General features: G+C 43.1%; 1 protein-coding gene across 1 annotated transcript in view; it reads left to right on the top strand.

The window, feature by feature from the left end:
* The window catches only part of ATG4C (autophagy related 4C cysteine peptidase), a 65036-nt gene extending 52744 nt beyond the window's left edge, over positions 1–12292 (top strand). The window contains exon 11 of the mRNA XM_080922025.1: positions 11044–12292. Coding sequence (XP_080778151.1) covers positions 11044–11211 — 168 coding nt within the window. The 3' untranslated portion in view covers positions 11212–12292. The remainder of the gene's footprint in view (positions 1–11043) is intronic.
* Positions 12293–20955: the final 8663 nt, after the last annotated feature.

Raw genomic sequence — 20955 nt, 5'->3', positions numbered from 1 at the left:
GAAGTTCTCAGGTTTGAATTCTAAGCACTACAAGCTAAGATCTGATAGGCTGGCATCCATGGCTGTACTGTTTGCCTCTGATGTGCTGTGCACCAGTGAGCAAGCTCCTTCCCTCTCTGATGTGCTGTGGCACCATTCTGAAGACTGAGAAGTCAGTGAGGTTTATGAAAATGTGCTTGGCCTGGTTTACTGTTTTCCTGTAAGTAGGTGACTGTGTTGACTTCACACGTCCTCAATGGGAATCCTGTTCATTGAGTGTCTAGTTCCTCTTTGTCTAAGGACTTTTTTTTGAAATCGAGCAAATCATTCGGTTTCATTTTGCTCTGCTTCTTTGTGTTGTCTCTGCACGTGCAGAGTGTTTCCCTCTGAGTTCTGCAGGACGGACTTCAGAGAAACAGGCATAACAAACAAGAAGAAATTATATAGCCTACTGCTTTCGTTGGCAAACACATTACCTGTTAGTGCTGCTGTTTGAGGCCAGAAAATCACACAAAAAAACAACAATATTAAGAAATGAATTGGGCTAGAGAGATGGCTCAGTGGTTAAGAGCACTGACTATTCTTCCAGAGGTCCTGAGTTCAAATCCCAGCAACCACATGGCGGCTCAGAACCATCTGTAATGGGATCTGATGCCCTCTTCTGGTGTGTCTGAAGACAGCGACAGTGCACTTATATAAATAAGTTAAAAAAAAATCACTGTGGCTGGAAAGATGACTTAGTACTTAAGAGCACTGACTAGGTTTTCACAGTACCTGGGTTCAATTCCCAACACCCACGTGGCAACTTACAATTGTCTGTAACTCCAGTTCCAGGAGCTCTGGCACCCTCTTCTGCTCCAAGGTACCCTGCATGCATGTGAGGCTTATAACTCAAAGAAGCACCCACCCACCCACACAAATAAATGATAAACCAATAAAAACTAAAAAAGAAATGACTTCATTATAGAATAGGGGTTAACACAAATTCTATGCTAGTTATCTGCTAGCCGCAGAAGAAAGTTACGTTCATAGACAGTTGAGATCAGAGAAGCCTTCAATGTGTCTCTGTCTGGTGTTGAGTCCTTTGCTGAGCACCCTCATATCTCACTCTAATTGAACTTTTTAAGGTAGATACCAGTACATCCCTTATACGGCTAAGGAAGTTCTAGGAAGCTCAGCAACTTTCACAAAATGGCAGTTGTTGGGGCTAGAGAGCTGGCTTTTAGAGGACCCCAGTTTGATTCTCAGAACCCACATGGTCCCTAACATCCACTTATAACTCCAGTTACCAGGGGTCTTATCTCTCTTCTCTGTGAGCACAAGGCCTGCATGTGGTGCACAGCCTCATACACAGGAAAAACACTCCTACACATACAATAAACAAGCCTTTAGAAAAAATGGAGAGAAGTATTTAGGGGTAGTGCTGAGTCAAACCCCTTGCAGCAACTCAGGGCTGCTCACCATCTCTGTCCCTGTCCCTGTTTACACGAGAATTCATCTTCCCTGCAGTGGTCTTTATTTCCAGTGACAGCGATCACAGTCTTCAAAGTCTTTTCAGTTTTCAGGTAGATCCTGTTGTTGAGCAGTTGTTCGGTTACTTGTTTTGTATTCGGTTGGGAGCCGCCTCCTGCGCCTGGTCCTCATAGGGAGAGAGAAGGTTAGTCTGCGTTCTCCTCTTAGATCAACATTCTTGTCTCCCCAGCAGAAAATGTCGTGTTTCAGGTGCGTGTTTACGATCGTGTTTCCCAGAGATGTTATTTCTTTAGCTCCATGCTCTCTAGCTGCATCCTTTTCCCTTTCGGATCTGGTGGTAAGAATTCTTGGTTTCTTGTTTAATCTTCAGGGGTTTATAGTTTCATTAAAAAGACAAGAATGGACATTAACGACAAATGACTCTCTATGTTTAATAAATGCCATAAGACTAACATTGTGACAATAATGACAATACAGTATAGAGCCGTCAGGCACCAGACGGTCAGTCTGCACAGCAACTGTCGGCCAGTGCTGGCACCTCGGCCATTGAGGAAGGTGAGACAGTCGGCCCAGCGGCTCAGCCAGTGTTAGTCACCTTTATGCTCCACTGGAGGAGCCGTCAGCGTGGGCTGAGATAGTCAGTGGAATCCGCCTGGAGCTGGAAGGATGAGTTGTCCTGTGGTCAGGAAAGAAGTGTGAAGAAGAACCAGAAGACACTGGGGAGAAATCCGAGGAAGAGTGTTGTGAGAGACCTGTGGTAAAATGGTTATGAGCTGAGGGTTTAAGCAAACAACGAAACCCAAACTACCTTCTCATAGCAGGACTGGTGAGGTCTGCTCTGGAGGACTGCAGTCTCTGTCCTGCCGTCTCCAATCCATCAGCTGACAGGGCTTGTTACCTTCGTGTCCTTCGGGTCTCAGCCTGGCGGTTTCTGACCACAGACCCTGAAGATGTACTTAGCACAAGGCCTTGTTTGATCTTTTACCGTGCGGTCCTCATCTACGAGTGGCACACAAGCACTGGATACTTGTTAATCCCCATCTCTTTTCTACTTTCTCTTACAAGAGGGATCCTGACTGTATTTATGGTGTTAATGTGCCCTCATGTTCCCGGGGTCTCAGTCATGTAGATACACTTTGGGTGGGTGTGGACTAGGACTTTGGAGGATGTTTCACTGACGAAATGGGGTATGGATGCAATGTTGTCTCTCAGCCACTTCCCCTGCCCTGAAGGCAAACTAAACATATGGGACATTAGTAATCTTACTGTAATTAGGAGAGGGAGGCCAGGGAATTATAGGGATTGTCTTTTAATGTCAACTAAACAATCCAAGTTAAAAAAAAATAAGACTTCTTGTTGATAAAATGGTTCTATTATTTAAAACCTTTGTTAATTGTTTTTTTAAATTTGTCATTTGCAACAACTCCACTACTAATTAATATAAAAGAAATCGCTATTGATAGAAATTCTTGAACTAATTTGGGGAGAAATAAATTGTTCTACTCTAGTATGGTTGATTTGATCTGATGTTACAGTGACTCTTCATTTGCTGCTGAAGGCTGTATAGAGTTTTGGCTATATTAGAGTTAAGCTGCCATGATAAAACCCTGGCTTTATCAGGTCCCTGTAGCCTTGAAACCATAGAGATGGCACCGATCCCCCAGTGTTCACCACCTCATCTGCGCACAATGGATGGTAACGATGCTCGGCAGAGAGAAAGCTGAAGCTGAATTTATTTATTATGTGTACAATCAATGTTCTGCCTGCCTGTATGCCGGCACACCAGAAGAGGGCAGCACATCTCACTATAGATGGTTGTGAGCCACCATGTAGTTGCTGGGAATTGAACTCAGAAGAGCATCTGGTACTCTTACTGCTGAGCCATCTTTCCAGCCTGCAGGTAGCATTTTAAAGGGAGGGATACAGAATGACCTACATAGGAGGGATGGAGGGTGGATTGTCGAATGACCTAGTACATAGGAGGGGTGGAGGGTGGATCTTCGAATGACCTAGTACATAGGAGGGGTGGAGGGTGGATCTTCGAATGACCTAGTACATAGGAGGGGTGGAGGGTGGATCTTCGAATGACCTAGTACATAGGTGAGATGGAGGGTGGATTGTCGAATGACCTAGTACATAGGAGGGGTGGAGGGTGGATCGTCTGTGCTTTGGGCTGTGGACTAGATGGAGACAACAGTGAACGGAAAGTTATTCAAAGGACACTGGGAAGTGAGATGCCGCAGGACCACGGATGCTTGACAGAGAAATGTGTCTGTTTATGTATTTTATTTTATGTGTGTGGGCATTTCACCTGTGTTGCCGTAAATATTAAAAAATATAAAATAAACTTATTTCTTTATTGGCCCTGGGGTCTCACTCCTCAGGCCTGACCCTGATTCGGAGCCTCTCGCACCACTGTTGCTCTGCCCGAGCCACCACCACGGCCCAACTTGTCCGAGAAACTCCCCTCCCTGGTGGTTTTCTACCGCCTGTTCTCTGCCTCTGTCCCGGGTTGATTCTCTACCCCAAAATCCCATATAAATACAACTCTACAGCCTGATAGCTTTTCATACAGGTTTATGTGTTCAACCCTCAATCAAATAGACAAAGATACAAACTGCCCTTCTATATGAGATAGTAGACCTATAAAATCCTTAATGTTCATAGCTGTTTAATGCCAATCAATATCACCTGGGTCTAGCTGGTCCTTGGGAACCTCCATCTTGCCACGACCTTCACCCTCCATCCTCTACCCTCCTCAGAGGTCTCAGCCCTCTCTACCTCCCTCGCCCGCCCAGTCACTGGCTTTCCTTTATTTTAATAATGAAAATGGGAAGGTTCAGTTGAAGTCACCTCAAGAGTATGAGACTGGGCAGCTCTTCTTGGGGAAGTGGAATTAACATTAAAATACAAACAGCTTCAGGACAATCTACACATCTGCATAAATCTGTGTATCACGTGTGCTTGCTGCCTGTAGAAGCCAGAGAGGTATCAGGAGTTGCAGATGGTTGTGAGCCACTATGTGGATGTTGGGCATCAATCCCTGGTCTTTTGTAAGAGCAGCCAGTACTCGTAACCACTGAGCCATCTAAGTATCTTATCTATCTTCCATTTATTAATTATTAATTAATATAGTTATCTATCTATTATCTGTCTACCATCCATTCATCCATTTATCTATCTTCTATTATTATTTAATTCATCTACTTATCTATTTATCATCTATTTATCTGTGTGTGTATTCATGTGTACATATATGTAATTTTAGCTGTGGCATTTTAAGACCGTGTCCTGATATATTTAGTCCAGGCTGGCATCCAGCTCCTAATTCTTCCCGGGAACTTGAGAGTGTGCCAGACTTCATGGTGTAGTAGTCCATATTGCACACTTACACATGCCGCTGGAAAGGATGTGCATACAGCGTGAACACTGACATACTTAAGCAATTGGAAGGCTTTTCAGGGTGATTTTGACATTTTACTCTTTCATGTTTTTGCCTGGTTTTAGAATGATCAGCTCATATGCTGTAGCTCATACAGTGACCATGGAGCGCGTCAGCAGAGTGCTGTGGACTAGCAGGGTTTCACGGTGGGGCTGCGGGAGCAAGGGCGTTGGCATGGGGAAAGAGATGTTTCCTGATTTTACTTACATCCTCCTAACTAGCTTTATGATGAGATAAACTACTCACCTTTTCCTCTAGGCATTTCCTACCTAAATTCTGAGGCCTGTCAGCCCAGTCCACAGATAAAGTATGATCACATTGCTTTCCTGTAATACAGCAGTTTCAGTATCCGTTAGCTCTGCTGTGAGAGCGGACTAGGATTTAGACTGCTCAAGTCCCATTTTAAAATTATTTATGCTTTTGTAAACTAATTTATCTTAAAAGTTTAAAAATGAGAGTTTTCTTAATTTATGAAGTACATGCTTAGGAGTTTAGAAAGTTCTCTCTCCGTCCCTCTCTCTCTCTGTCACACACACACACACACACACACACACACACACACACACACACACACCCCAACAGAAAAAAAAAGCTCAGTGTTAATTTTTCCATCTACAGATATGCATTAATGTTTTCATTATATATGCTTCTAGAGTTTTATAAATAGATTTATATCTTGTTTTTAAAGATATAGGATAGGGCTGGGAGATGACTCAGCAGGTGAGAGTGTCTTCAAGTGACCCTGATGATTTGAATTCCATCCTTAGAACCCACGTAGCTGGAGGAAAGAATTGACTAGCTAGTTTTCTTCTGACCTCTGTAGGTGCACACACACATTTAATAAAAGTTTGTAATAGATTATATAATAAGCCTTTGGGTCCTGGAGAAATGGCTCAGCAGTTACGGGTGCTTACTGCTCTTCCAGAGAACCTGAGTTCAGGCTGGCCACGACCGCTAGTAACTCCGGCGGCTTCAAGGGATCTAATGCCCTCTTCTGTCTGTACTGGCTGGTTTTGTGTCAACTTGACCCAAGCTAGAGTTATCACAGAGAAAGGAGCCTCCCTTGAGGAAATGCCTCCATGAGATCCAGCTGTAAGGCATTTTCTCAACTAGTGATCAAGGGGGGAGGGCCCAGCCCATTGTGGGTGGTGCCATCCCTGGGCTGGTAGACCTCGGTTCTATAAGAAAGCAGGCTGAGCAAGCCAGGGGAAGCAAGCCAGTAAGTAACATCCCTCCATGGCCTCTGCATCAGCTCCTGCTTCCTGACCTGCTTGAGTTCCAGTCCTGACTTCCTCTGGTGATGAACAGCAGTGTGGAAGTATAAGCTGGATAAACCCTTTCCTCCCCAGCTTGCTTCTTAGACATGATATTTGTGCAGGAAAAGAAACTGTGACTAAGACACTAACACTTGTCCACACATGGCATACACATACACACACATAGCACATGCACACATAAATACACAGCATACACATGTATACACATGTAAGATATATATTCCCTCAATACACACATGGCATACACACAGCATATATGCGCACATACAGGAATAAATCTAAAAATGATTATAGAATAAACATTTCCTAAACCATCAATTGATTGACATGTATTTTACTCTGAATAGTGTTAAGCTAGTGATATTTTGTCTCTAATTTGGAATTTTTAAATGTAGGTTTTATATTATCCACTTTGAAAATTCCCAAGGTTTTGACAACACTGCCATTGTTCTAATTAGAAAGTCAGATTTTCCATCTTTTTTAAATTCAGGATTGATTTTCTTTTAAAAACTATTTGTGCTTTTTATTTATGTTCCTGTGTTTGTCTGTGTGGGTGTCCACCAAGGATCCCCTGGAGTTGGATGTATAGGTGGCTGTGAGCTGCCTGGTGTGGGTGCTGGGAACAAGACCTGGGTCCTTTGGAAGATAAGCAAGTGCTCTTAACCACTGAGCCATCTGTCCAGCCCCAAAGTTTTCAAGCTACTAGTTCCTCTTATTCTTAAAGATGTCTGGCCAGTGTAGGGGAACGCCAAGGTGCTGAGGTGGAGAGGGTGGTTGGGAGAGGGAGACCTTCATGGAAGCAAGGGGAGGGGGACGGGAGTGGGGGGAAAAAGAATAACATTTGAAATGTAAATACAGAGAATATCCAATAAAAAAAGAAGAAAGATGTCTGGCTGTGGGAAGTATCTGGAAAGTCTGTTGTTAGGTCATTGGAGACACACGTACCAATAATGAATTATTGATATAATTGTTTTGTTGTTTTTTTTTTTGTTTTGAGATTTTAGCCATTTTTTTCATTTTTATTGGATATTCTCTATATTTACATTCAAATATTATCCCCTTTCTCCCCAATCTCATACCCCCCCTCCACTTGTCTCCATGAAGGTGCTCTCTCTCCCAACCACCCTCTCCCACCTCAGCACCTTGGCATTCCCCTACACTGGGAAAACGAGTCTTCACTGGCTCAAAGTCCTCTCCTCTCACTGATGCCAGACACTGCTATCCTCTGCTACATATGTGACTGGAGCCATGGGTCTCTCCATGTGTGCTCAGTGGTTGGTGTTTTAGTCCCTGGGAGCTCTGGAGGGTTGGTTGGTTGATAATTTTGTTCTTCCCATGGGGTTGCACACCCTTTCAGCTCCTTCAGTCATTTCTCTAACTCCTTCATTTGGGGTTTCTGTGTTCAGTCCGATGGTTAGATGCAAGCATCCTCAACTGTATCTGTATGGCTCTGGCAGAGTCTCTAAGGAGGCATCCATATCAGGTTCCAGCCAGTAAGCACTTCTTGGCATCAGCAGTAGTGCTTGAGTTTAGTGGCTGCATATGGGGTGGATCCCCAGGTGAGGCAGCCTCTGTAGATCTTTTCTTCAATCCCTGCTCCTCTGTTTGTCCCTGTATCTTCTATGAGTGTTCTGTTCTCCCTTCTAAGAAGGACTGAGGCATCCACCTTCTGGCTTTCCTTCTTTTTGAGCTTCCTAAGGTCTGTGAATTGTTTCTCGGGTATTCAGAGCTTTTGGGGCTAGTATCCACTTATCAGTGAGTGCATACCATGTCTGTTCTTTTGTGACTGGGTTACTTCACTTAGGATGATATTTTCAAGTTCCATCCATTTGCCTAAGAATTTCATGAAGTCATTGTTTCTCACAGCTGAGTAGTACTCCATTGTGTAAATGTACCACAATTTCTGTATTCATTCCTCTGTTGAAGGACATCTGGGTTCTTTCCAGCTTCTGGCTATTATAAATAAGGCTGCTTTGAACATAGTGAAGATTGTGTTCTTGTTGTATGTTGGAGGGTCTTTTGGGTTTATGTCCGGGAGAGGTATAGCTGGGTCCTCAGGTAGTACTATGTCTCATTTCCAGAGTGGTTGTCCCAGCTTACAACCCCACCAACAGTGGAGGAGTGTTCCTTTCTCCATCGTTGATGTAATTGTGACAATGCAATTGTTGATGCGGTGTGTGGTTGTAATTGTTTCAGTCCTTTGGTTTTGAATTTATTAATTTAGAAAAGAGTGAACTAGGCAATTACAAGCCCCCTTTGGTGTTCCCCAATGCCTTCTGGCTGAGGCCCCGCAGTATGCAGTCTCGTCAGACTGACCCTTTCCACGTGGTAACAGGCACGTGAGGCTGTGACATGTGCTTTTATAGGTCGATGCTCTACTGTCCCACTTTCTCGATCAGCTCAGTATTTGTTCTCTAAGAAACAGCAGCACCATCTTGATTACCTCCCAAGGTTTGACCCTGTGAGAAAGAACCTGCTGTAAACACGGATGGTGGGGTTTTAAAGAAGTGCATTTATTTCTTTTTTATGTCTATGAGTTCTTCTCTACATGGATATTTGTGCAAGACATGTGTTCCTGGTGCCTTGGAAGTGAAAGGGTCTTGCATCCCGTGAAACTTGAGTTACCTGTGGTTGAAGGTGCCGTGTGGGAGCTGGGAACTGAGCTCGCGTTTTCTACGAGAGCAGCCAGTGCCCTTAACTGTGGAGGCAGTCTTCAGTCAGATGCTGCAGGTTTTATGTGGACATTGAATTGGAACTGGTGTGGATAAACCTTCATTTTTAACTTTAATGTGGATGGGTGTTTCCCCACACGTGTGCCCAATGGAAGGCAGAAAGGGGGCATCAGATCTGGAGCTAGAGTTATGGATGGTTCTGAGCTGCCATGTGGGTGGGTAAGCTGAACTACTGAGACTTGTCTTCAGTCCCCTGGATAAACCTGTCTTCTTTTGCGATGTCCTGTTCTCATTTGAGTCTTTAGTGTTATTTTAAATAAACTCAGAGATTCGCCACTGAGAGTTCTCAAAGCTGGAAACAGGTTTTAGATAGGCGGCCTTAGAGTTCAGGAGCCTTTCTGACACTTCCCCTGGGGAGCAGATTGAACTCTGATCATTGATGAGCATCTTGCTCATAGCTAACAAACCCAAATGGCTCCTTTCTGATCTTGAAAGGAAAGCTGGGAGATTCTAACTCTAAACTCTGAGGGCAATGTGACACGGATGCTTGCCCGTCCGATAATGGACTTTTCAAGCGACAGGAGACTGGTGTGGAGTGACAGGCGCGCCTGGCCTGCATCCCAGCTGTTGGCTGGTACAGGATGATTCCTCAGATGCAATTTCCTCTGCCTCTTGTTCTCTATTTTGATTTTTTTGCCCATCTCCTCTTTTTTTGTAGAATGCAAATCCAATAAATTAGAGCAATGAAAAGATAGAAGCCAGAAACAAATTATAAGATCTGGTTTTATCAACTAATGTTTTTTAGTACTTGGTTGTTTTAAAAATGGTTTGTTTCCACGCAACCATAAAGAAAAAAATGTGAATTATGTTAAATGTCTCATTGAAATGTTTTAAACATTGTTTCTTTTGCAAGAGCCACTTATTTAAGTCATATTTCAAAAGAAGCTACAAATGTAATGTGTGCATGCATTTGTGCTTGTGTGTGTGTGTGTGTATGTGATAAATCTACAGGTGATAACAATAATTAGTGATGTGTATATGTACAGTTGATATTCTCTCAGCCCTTGCTGGATAGCTTGGACTTTGCAGAGTTTTATTGGTCCTTATTTTTAACTAAGTTTTGTTGGCACATGCAGGTGACCCCAACCTTTGGGAGGCAGAGGCAGTGTGATTGTGGCAAGTCTGGGGACATAGTTACATCTTGTCTTAAAAACAAAAACAAGAAACATTTTTTTTGTCCAAAAATTCTTCAGAGAAAGTATTCTATTTATTTTTATGAACATGGCTTATATTTTAATAGAATTTGTTTAACAGAAAGACTTAAAATTGTTCAAATACACTTGAATTTGCAATTTATATACGTGTATATTATGTAATAGTTGCAGGTCTCCCACAAGATTTTAGGGGCTGCTTTTGTGTAAGGAGGCAGTTTGTCATGACTGAACCAGAGATCACTCTTTCATGCTGACTAGATTAAAGCAGAAGTACTTCAGCCAAAAACTTTAGTATAGAAATCTTTGAAAAAAACAAACTATGTTTTAAATTTTTATCCTTTTTAAAAACTGTGAGTATATACACGTCATTGTACACGTGTGGAAATCAGAGAACAACTAGGAAGAATTAATTCTCTCCACCACGTGGGTGTTGGGTATTAAACTCAGTTTGTTAGGCTTGGTGGCAAGTCTTTACCCACTGAGCCATCTCAATGGCCCAGAAACTGAGTATTTAAAAGAGCTTTATATTACTGCTTTTAGTCTTTTAAAAACAAATCTCCAAAGTAGGGAAAATGGCCGACTTAGGCTCTCAGAGGATAAGGGAGAGTCATTTGAGGTTAGCTGCAGACTCGAGTTAAGACTGGGCCTTCTGATTCAGTGTCACGTTGCTTTTATGTGTGTCACCTTACCAAACAGTCCTTCCCAGCATTTCTCCGCCATTTTGTCACACGAGTTAGCTCTTCATCATGACTGCAGAGTAAATGGACTTGAAGACTGGAGGCCTCGGGGTGAAGATAATCCAGCTTGCGTGTTTCTGGGTAAACTGTGGTGCCGGTCAGCTTTGAGCCTGTAGGCAGGACGGTTAAGACAGCCAGGAACCAGAGAAAGGAACAGGCAAGGTCAGGGCTAAAACGCTTAGCTGTGTCTCTCCGCCCTACTATGCACACTTGCATCCGGTGAATGATTCATTGTGCTGTCTCTTACAGATGTTGAAAATTTCCTCTAAGGAGAAATATCCATTATTTACTTTTGTAAATGGCCATTCCAGAGACTTTGATTTTTCATCTACTGCAGCTAGTGAAGAAGACCTTTTCTTCGAAGATGAAAAGAAGAATTTCAAAAGATTTAGCACAGAAGAGTTTGTCCTCCTGTAAAGGTGAAGACAGTGAGAGAAGTGCTTGAGTGCAGCAGAGTCGAGAGAGAAGCCGTGAGCTGGGGACCCTAACTCTGCACGTCCCTTTAACACTGCACGTTTGAAAACACCTAGATTCTAAAGGCCTTTTTCTGAATACCTTTTCTAAATGACTCGATGGCTCTGGCTTTCCAGTGAGAAATAACAAGGATCTGGTTGCATCCTGTTTCCCAAAGATGTGCTAATGGAACACTACATTAACTGCAAGCCTTTTGGTCCCCAGCGTTTTCTACCTGGGCCCATTGGTCTCCTGAAGGTTTTATCATTTGTTTCCTCAAGGATTCGGATCACCAAATTACTTTAAAAGCCTGACTTTGTATTAATGGCAGGAGGCTGATCTTCAGAGCTACTCAATCTCCTGCTCTTAATGTAACCAGAGGTTGTTTTGGGTTTATGTATCTGGATAATGAAATGGACACATAAAATTATGTAAGCAGGATTTTAAGGCAATACTTAACAATATGATTTCATAGCAGCTACTCTCTATGTGTTCTGCAGAGTCTTCTATGAGGAACGAATATAAAACATTTGTTTTCCTCTCCCTCCCTTTCTCTCCCCCCCCCCCCTTTCCTTCCCTCCTCTTTCCTTCTTTCTTTCAAGACTGGGGATTGAACCCAGAGCTTTGTATATGATAGGCAGGTGTTCTGCCTCTGAGCTGTCCTAAAGTGTTGATTTTCTCCACATATTTAAAAGTTAAGTTCTCCATAGTATCTGTATTTATTTTAATTAGGTAAAGGAAATTACAGAATTGTTGTAGCATTTGTTTTCTATCTTAACAGTGAAATTTTATGGAAATCCAATGAATTACTTAATTTTTAACTCTAATGATGAATACAAGAAAAATATGGATACTTTCTGATTTTACTGTTTGTATTAAATAATGTCATGGCATTTAGATGCCGAGACTATGTACAGGTTAAATCTGCCTTAATTGTGCTATGAGTTTACTTAAAGACAAGCTTGTGATATAAGAGAATAAGAGTTATTACTAAGCCAGGATTATAAAACAAATACTTTAATTAAAACCATGAGAATATAAGATACTTTTGGTTTTATTGTTGGGATTATTTTAATTGATGGATGAATTCTATTTATTTCTGATGAATGGGAATGATGCTGTTGCTCGGCGGGAAGCAGGGTTTTAACTATTTTATGAAGCTCTAGTGTTTCAGTGATGCAAGCAAGCCCCAGCAGAGGCCTCAGTAAGCCTGAAGAGTGAATGCAGGCTTGACATTTCCCACGGAGGATTTTGTATTGAATTGAGGTGCTCTAAAATCTAAATTTTCCCTTTGCCCTAGATACATCTGGACAAATTAAGTTCAATATGAATTTTCCCAGAATGTCAAAGCAGCAGCAGAAGGAGAAGCCATGAGTCTGCTGGGTTTTATGCGCTTCTCTCTCCGTAGACAGGCCTCTGCTCCTAGCAGCCATGGGAGGACGTAGACTCAGACCCGAGTGTGGACCAGTACCGGTGTGAGTGCTCCCATCTAAGAACTTTAATAAAACCTTTTACAGTTGGAGCTCAGCACTTCCCTAGCTTTTTAAAAGATAACCTTAAAGCAGAATATTTGAGTGAGACAAAATTCTACCTGGGGAATGGTGAGAGAGGGACAGAGCACTTTTGACATGAAATTATGTTTTAAAATATTCTCTAGGATGTTGTGAAGTCAAAACAAACACATCTTACAACATAGTCATCTACTTGACAGGGACTAAATGTGCAGCATCAGACACTCTGAGATACTGATATGTGTCTAACGTGTATTCAGTGGCGTGTGTGGGAAGCAAGAGTGGTACCCATTTGCCCGCACCCGAGGACCAGCTGGAGCTACGTTACTCCTCCTCCAGGGAAGCAGCTGCTGAGTCGCTGAGGGTCAGGACAGACCCCTGTGTGTCCCGGCCTCACACTGCACTGAACACAGACTTAAAGTTCTGTAAGACAGGAAGCACAGCCAGGAGGGAGGCTGGGGTGCCCTCTTCCAAGGGAGAGTCTAAGATTCTAAGTGAGAGTCCTGATGGGAGAGCCTCCTGTTAAAGTCACTAGATCTTACCTGTCACATTTCAGAAAGGACTTTGTACACATTTTTTAAATATGTTTAACAAAGTTTTCATTTTATTTTTTATTTTTATTTTTGCCAGTGTGTTGATCACCAGCAGGCAGTTTTGAAAGTCATCCTTTATGGAACGAACGAATGAATAAGGAAATGAAAAGATCCTTTACAATGTATTTCCTAAATTTCCCCCCAAGGTACTCATTTTCCTGGTGTTACATAAAACCAATCCCATTAAATCTATATTAGCGAGAAGGTAATCTCAGGAGATTAAAACTCAGATCACTTTGGAGTCTGTTAACCTTGGGATTTGTCACTATTGTGTGCGGTAAACACAGCCTATATGCTAATTCCGACTCTAGAGTGGTTGACGTTAGAACAGAAGCAAGAGAATGGTATCCCTGTGTAATCCATCCAGATCTGCGTCAGAAACCTCCTCTTTAGTGATCTCTAATATTCCGTGCCAGAAAGCACCGCACTCCGGTCAAAGCTTAGTAATGCAGTCTCCCCTTCTACCCCAGAGAAGTCACGTTGCCATGGTTCGTTACAGATCACCGCCAATAGCTTGTTTTCGACATAGAGGTGTCTTCATGTGGCAGCATTAAAAGAAAAAAAAAAAAAAACTATAAAGGATTTTCCAAAACCGGAAGACAAGAGGAAGGACAGATGATGAAGAAACAGTTTGTAAACACAGACTCATTGAATGTGTTGTTTTTAAGGCAGACATTAGCTGAGGAGGAAAGTATGTTTCAGGAACAGATAGGACGGAAACTAGACAGGAGGCTTCAAGGCAGCAGGATGGGGGCTGGCTCAGGGAAAGAGCGTTTGCTGTAAGTCCCCAGTACCTGAGCTGGCATCCCCAAGTCCCACTCGATAGACCGATAGACCGTGTGGCTGCTGGAGGTGAGCCAGGGGGTTGGGAGACTTGCTGGCTAGGCTGGATGGCAAGTGCCAGGCTCAGTGAGAAACCCTGTCTCAAGAGACTGTGGCTGTGAGAGACAGGGAGAGTAGGAAGCCTAGTGTCCTTCAGCCTTTGCATGTGGATGCAAGGGGTATAGGCAACCTGTAAGGCTGCCTCCCCCCCAAACAGAGAATACACCAGAAGAGCAGCTTCTTGGAAAGCTTGGGATTCTTGTTTTTCATAAGAATAAAAGCATCTCTCCCCACCCAAAGCCACGTTGGGCAGCTGCAGAGGCACTGGGTGTAGAGGTGTAGAGAGGTCTCCTGCTCCCCGGCTTCAGCAGTGTGCTTGTACTAGAATACAGCAGATGGATGCAGGGAAATTAGGGCTGGGTGGGAAAGCCCCCAGTGGAGAGTGATTAGAACAGGGTGTCAGTGGGGAGCTACTACACATGTGCATGCACATTGTTTACTATATTTAATAGCTATCACGAGAGAAAACACACTCACCCCTTGATGCCTAAATATATTGCTTCCATCTCTGCAGGACATGTTCACTGTATCATGGAAGCACATCCAGTTGGTTGAACTTGGATTTTTATTTGATTAATCTGTTTATTCTTGGTGAAGGGGCCACCATGGGCTCAACCTCTCATGTTTTTATTTATGCAGCAGTGGTATTTTAACCTCTGGCTTACATGGTGTTCATTCCTGTGACCTGTGACCTATGACCTGTGACCTGTGACTACTGCTTTCCAGCCATAACCCTTTTGGCTGCCAGCCCACGTCTACACTCAGAGTCACTCCTATATTTCACATATAATTTGTTTCTATAGAGACTTGAGACAGTTGAATCTGAAGAGCCTGAATAATAGGTATTTTAAAATAATGGTTTAAGAAGATTTAAAATATTATAAAAGGGAATTTAAAAATACTTAAAAAATATTTGAAGCTCAAATTTTTAATCCTATAGGCTTGACATGATCTTGATACAGCTGTAGCCCGATCTCTTCTTATTTCTTTGCACAATAGAACGTATACATGTCAGCTTTAAAGTAGATATACATTTTCCTGAGCATTCACAGGGGCTGATTATTTCTGTCTGTACACTCATTAGATTCATGAGATCTGCAATTTCTTACCAGTAGTTTCATCATCCCTATTCTCCTCTCTTCATGACATAGTTACAGAATAACTGGTAATAAAATCCAGAAACTGTGTAATCTATTATTTAAGGTAGTTATGGGGATGGAGATGGGGGGGGGGCGATGTATCTAATGTGCATCTAAGGCCCAGATAAGGGTAGTCATTTGAGTAAGCAATTTATTGCTATAACAAAATACCTGGACCAAACAACTTAAAAAGTGGAAAGGCCTATTTTAGCTCATAGTTTGGGAGGTTTCTGTTCAGTCAGTTGCCCCTGTTGCTTTTTGGTCTGTGATAAAGGCAAACATATCAGGGCAGGGGCAGGGGTGCATGGTGGCAGCACAGAAGGGAGGAGGGTCAGGTCCTAATATCCTCTCCAAAGTTAATTTCTCTCCACCAGGCCCACCTCCTAAAGACTGCAGTGCCTCCCAATAGTGGCTGGGACCAAGCCTTTAACACTTGGCCTATGGGGTCACTTACCCAACCAGAGTGTCATCACACTCATGGCTCACAGGTGGTTTTTAAACAACAGCCCTCTCCGTCCCCCATTAGACAGGTTCTCACTATGTTGCCTTAGCTGACTTGGACCTGGCTGTGTGAAACAGGTTGGCCTGGAACACTCACAGATCTGCCTGCCATTGCCTCTTAAGTACTGGGATTAAAGCTGTGGGCACTGTAGCTGGTTCAAACCACAGCTCTGCTGTTTCGTGTATTGACCCTTGCTGTTTTTAAGTGTACGGTTCTGTGGGTTTAAAGTTTTTTGTTAAACTTATTTGTGTATGTGCATGTGTGTGTGCAATTGTGGGCATGCCTATGTGATTACCTGAGTGGACAGCGTGACAGGAGCTGTGGTACCAGGGATCAGACTCAGGTTGTCACCTTGGTGGCCCCTGAGCCGTCTCACCGGCCACCTGTTTGTTTGTTTAAATGTAGACACAGACCTTTAGTGCTCAGCGTTGTGCCGAGCCAGCTTGTCATTGTCCCGAGAAGGAGCTCTGTCTGCTCCTCAGTTCTCTGCCCTTGCTTCTTACTCCCAGTCTGACAGCTGTTGATTTACTTTACAGGAATTTACCTCTTCTGGGTCTTTCTTCTCATTTCTTCATTTAGCACGACTCTCTTACATGTACTTCATTCCTACTGTGACTGAAGAATATTCCAGCAGATTGATAAATCACATTTTGCTTATTCACGAATTGATTGACGTTTGTATTATTTATACTTTCTGGCCTCTGAATATGGTGCGACAGCCGGCCATGTCCACAGTTTTACGTGGGCCTGTATTTTGCTTCTCCTGGGCATATGCTTAGGAATTAAATTGCTAATAGTGTGAGGGAAATTTGTCTTTAACGCTTTGAAGAACTTCCAAAATGTCTTCCAGGGTAGGTACAGTAATGTTTGAAGTAGGCTCCTTCCAGTTTTCTCCCGCCTCATCCTCGTGGATTTTCCAGTTAGTAACGGCGTTAGGCATCTTGCCGTGTGCTGCACAGTTCTCATGCGCCACAGAGGAAATTCAGGTTGATGGCTCATTTCTAAGTTGGGTCATTTGTCATTGTGTTACTGAGTGGTAAGGGTCCTTTCTATGTCTGGGTCTAAGTTATTTACCAGTTGTATGATTTCTGGACTTTTCCTCTCAATCTGTGGATTGTCTTATTTTCCTGATAAAGGTTTCCGTCCATGGTCAGTTAGGCCTGTTACTTTGGATCCCATGGCAAAGGACCACATGGAGGGAGGGCACGGCGGAGGAAGAACACAAAATAGTTCCAGTTTTAATCCTAGTCTAATTTCTCTGTCTGTTTGACCTCTGTCTGAGCTATTAGGATCATATGGAGAAGCCATTTCTTAATCTGTGATTAAAAAGAATGGTTTTATGATTGTATTTCTTACATTGTATTCATCTTGAGCTGGTTTTTGTATGTGCTATGAAGCAGACATCTGGATTCATCCTTGTACCTCTGGCTGTTCAAGCGCCATTGTTAAAAGGACTCCTCCTTTATCCTGCTGAACAGTGTTTGCATTGTGACTGAAACTCAGTTGACAGTGAATATAACGGATTTGGTTCTGGACCCTCAGTTGAATGCCAGGGGAGGGCTGGGGGTGGGAGTGGGGCTTGAACCTGGGGCCTTGGCTGTGCTAATGAAAGCACAGGATTGTACCACTGAGGTACCCTCAAGTCCACTCTGTCTTCATTACTAACTTTGCTGGACAGTGTGAAATTACAGTTACTTCTCCAGCCTCATTTCTTCTTCAAGATTGTTCATGCTCTTTCATGCTTCCTTTATGGTTTTAGTCTCTCCTCCCTCCTTCCCTCTCTTCCCCCTCCCGTCTCCCCGTCACTCCCTCCTCTACTCTTTCTGTTTTGTCTTACTATGTAACTTGTTGGCCTAGAGCATGCTGTTACCCAGGCGCCATCTCTGTCCCAGCTAAGTGCTGTGATTAAAGACACACCCACCACACCCAGATACCCCGGTAATTCTTAGTCCTTGTATTTTCTTGGTTTAGGATTTGTCAGTTTCTACCAAAATGTCCTCCTTGCTTTCAATATCTCTTTTAAAAACATACAATATTATTGAACTTTTTCATGATATAAACGTGATCCTAAACACTAATGGTAGATGCGCAGAAAGTAAGATGTATCGCGTAAGGATCACACTGCCAGGGCATTTGCTAGAACCAAGCTTCACAAATGTTGCTTTATTAATTTACCTAGTGCTGTTGGTTTGATTTTTTTTTTTTTAAGAAAAGGAAAATGTTTGTTTATTCCTGCCTAAGCTTTCAGCATTTCACAGTAGAGATGACAGTGGGCAAAGTCACACTGGCTCTTTCAGTTGTTACTTCAACAATTAGGTGGAAACATGGCTTCCAGCAAAGCTGTTCAACACACATTAGCTGGCATAACAACTGAGGAAGCAAGTACAGTTACAGCAGGTGTGTGTCCGTGTGTGCATGTGTGTGTGTGCATGTGTGTGTGCATGTGTGTGTGTGTGCATGTGTGTGTGTGCATGTGTGTGTGTGAACATTCAGTGTGGAAAATGCCTGGCCTGAGCTGATCAATAGGTGCTAAGTATGTGATCAGCTTTTGTTAATGTCTGTCTTCGGTTAAAAGGATTGAAGAGATTTATTTTGAACTGGTGGGATACAAGCATGAGAGATTTAAGGGTGGAGACTAGACACATGAAACTGGATCACATGATAGACCCCAAAACAGGTGTATTAGAAATTTTACAAGGTAAGACGCTGGCTTGTCCCAAAATAGAGCTAACATGTTACAGGATTAGAAAAACCTTCATGGATATAAATTAGAAAACCTAATATGGCTATATGTATGCAGAGATGAGTTAATTATTAGCACAAGGACTGAAGAAGATGGCTCTGTGGTTAAGAGTGCCCAATATTCTTGCATAAAACCAGAGTTTGGCTCCCAGCCCCCACATTAACAGGAGGCAAACAACAGTTTGTGACTCTGGCTCTGGGATTCGACACCCCCTTTAGGCCTCCACGGTCACTGCATTCACATGAAAAAACCCTCCCACACATATATCCACATAATCAATTAAAATAAAATCTTTTTAAAAAAAAGTAGTGTAAATACCCAGTCTCCTAAATGAGAGTGAGGTTCGGAAAGGAATTATCCTGTGGGGACTTTGGAGGTGTGGCTGCCCTGACACTGGCTGGGGTGGTCAGTTTCGGGGAACCACAGTGGGCGAAACACAGCATGGCAGTTATGCACAGTGAGGGAGGCCAGGCGGCTGGGGCAGTGAGGCCTGGGCTGCCGTATGGGCTTCAGTGGATGCCTGGAAGACACAGAAGGAAGGATGGACAGACTGGGAATCAGAACTGAGGTTTAGTCTTCATACGTTAATCCGTGAGAAGTTAAAACTGCAAGATTCCTCAAGCCCTTCTCTATGGTTTTACCTGTGTTTTACATAGGCATAAGTCTACAGGCTCTGTGGACTTGCTCACTAAATGTATGGGGTTAAGAAATGTATGGGGTTACTAAATGCAGTTCTTTTTTTTTTTTTTTTTTTTTTAAGATTTATTTATTTATTTATTTATTTAATGTGAGTACACTGTAGCTATCTTCAGACACACCAGAAGAGGGCATCTGATCCCATTACAGATGGTTGTGAGCCACCATGTGGTTGCTGGGAATTGAACTCAGGACCTCTGGAAGAACAGTCAGTGCTCTTAACCACTGAGCCAACTCTCCAGGCTCCCAATGCATTTCATTCTTAACACGATGAACCTCTGAAGAGTCCTCGGGGATCTGTGAACTTGGATGAATAAGCTTGTGTCTATATTTCCATTAACATGCACTTTAAACATAGAATTTATTTTATTTTGCAAATTTCTTTATTAGGAATGTCAGAAGCAAAGTACAGTGTTATCAGCCATAACTCTAACCTTGTCACGGATGAGTAGCTTACTTTAATTATACATTAAATATACAACTTAAATATTTCCAGGGGCATCCCATAGTTTCTTACCACACTTGCAAAGGAGTGTTGGGAAGTGGGAGCCATTGAACTCGGCAGGAAGAACAGAGTGCAGGCTACTGTGTGGTGTGTGGTGTGTGGTGTGGTGGGTGGTACCGTGTGGTATGTGTGCCACAGGAAAGGAGCCAGCATCGGGAGACGTGCAAGGCTCTGGTCACCAGAGGAACTTAACTGCCAGGAGAAATCTGCTGGCTAAGTTCGGGAAGGACTTGGTATCATCAGACAAAGGAAAAGTTGGAATCAGCCTGAAGGACAGCAGCCATGGCGCACGAACCACAGGTCTCTTCATTATCTCCACGCCATGACAAAAAAGTTTGGGTGCCATCAATTGCCTGTTCTTTTGCAGACCCGGGATTTAAACCATCCTGATTCCACCGCTGAATCTAGGTGTCCACACACCATATTTCGTCAGACGTCCGAAGGACGGAGGTGAAATCTAGAGAGACTGACGTGTGGGTGGAGGAGGAGTCCTGGACCAGATGTGATGAGAGCAGACGTGGTGGGGAACAGTCCTGGGCCTAAGCTTGGGGGACCAGGCAGTGTGAGCAGTAGGCTGGGATGGGTGGGCAGGATGAGGTGGAGGTGACATTGAGAACCCAATCCCTGTTTTGGGAAAGTGAGTTACGTGCTAAGGGGGAGGTTTACATTACATGTTCCTTTCTCTCTCCCCTTTCCATGGCCCATCTTGCCTACCCTGAGGTAAGGACCTAATCCTAGCAGCCTTATGAGGAAACATTTGTGCTTTCTCATCTGTGGTTGGCTCTCAGACCCCAGTTTTCCAGACACTGAACGGGAAAGACCTTTTGTTACCGTACCAAGTGAGGGGACACTGGTGTCACAAAACAGACCCAGGGCTTTGCAAAATATAGCAAGTTCATGTCTGCTAATACGTTAAGCCATTTGGCCTTCCAACTCTAAGTAGCAATTCGTTGTTTTCTATGCTAATACAAATTCTTGTATTAATAGGAGCATGGCCCTGGGTTTCTTCATCCGCCTGGGAAAAATTACTTGTTTGATGGTAAACAAAGAACAGAAGAATCAATTCACTGTCCTTGTTTAAAAAAAGATGCTATGAAGCAATAACGCAGTCATTTTAATTGTGGCTGTTTAACACTT

Source organism: Micromys minutus (assembly GCF_963924665.1).
Source record: "Micromys minutus genome assembly, chromosome: 9".
In the NCBI taxonomy this organism is placed as follows: Eukaryota; Metazoa; Chordata; class Mammalia; order Rodentia; family Muridae; genus Micromys; species Micromys minutus.
This window is presented reverse-complemented; position numbering and strand designations above follow the sequence as displayed.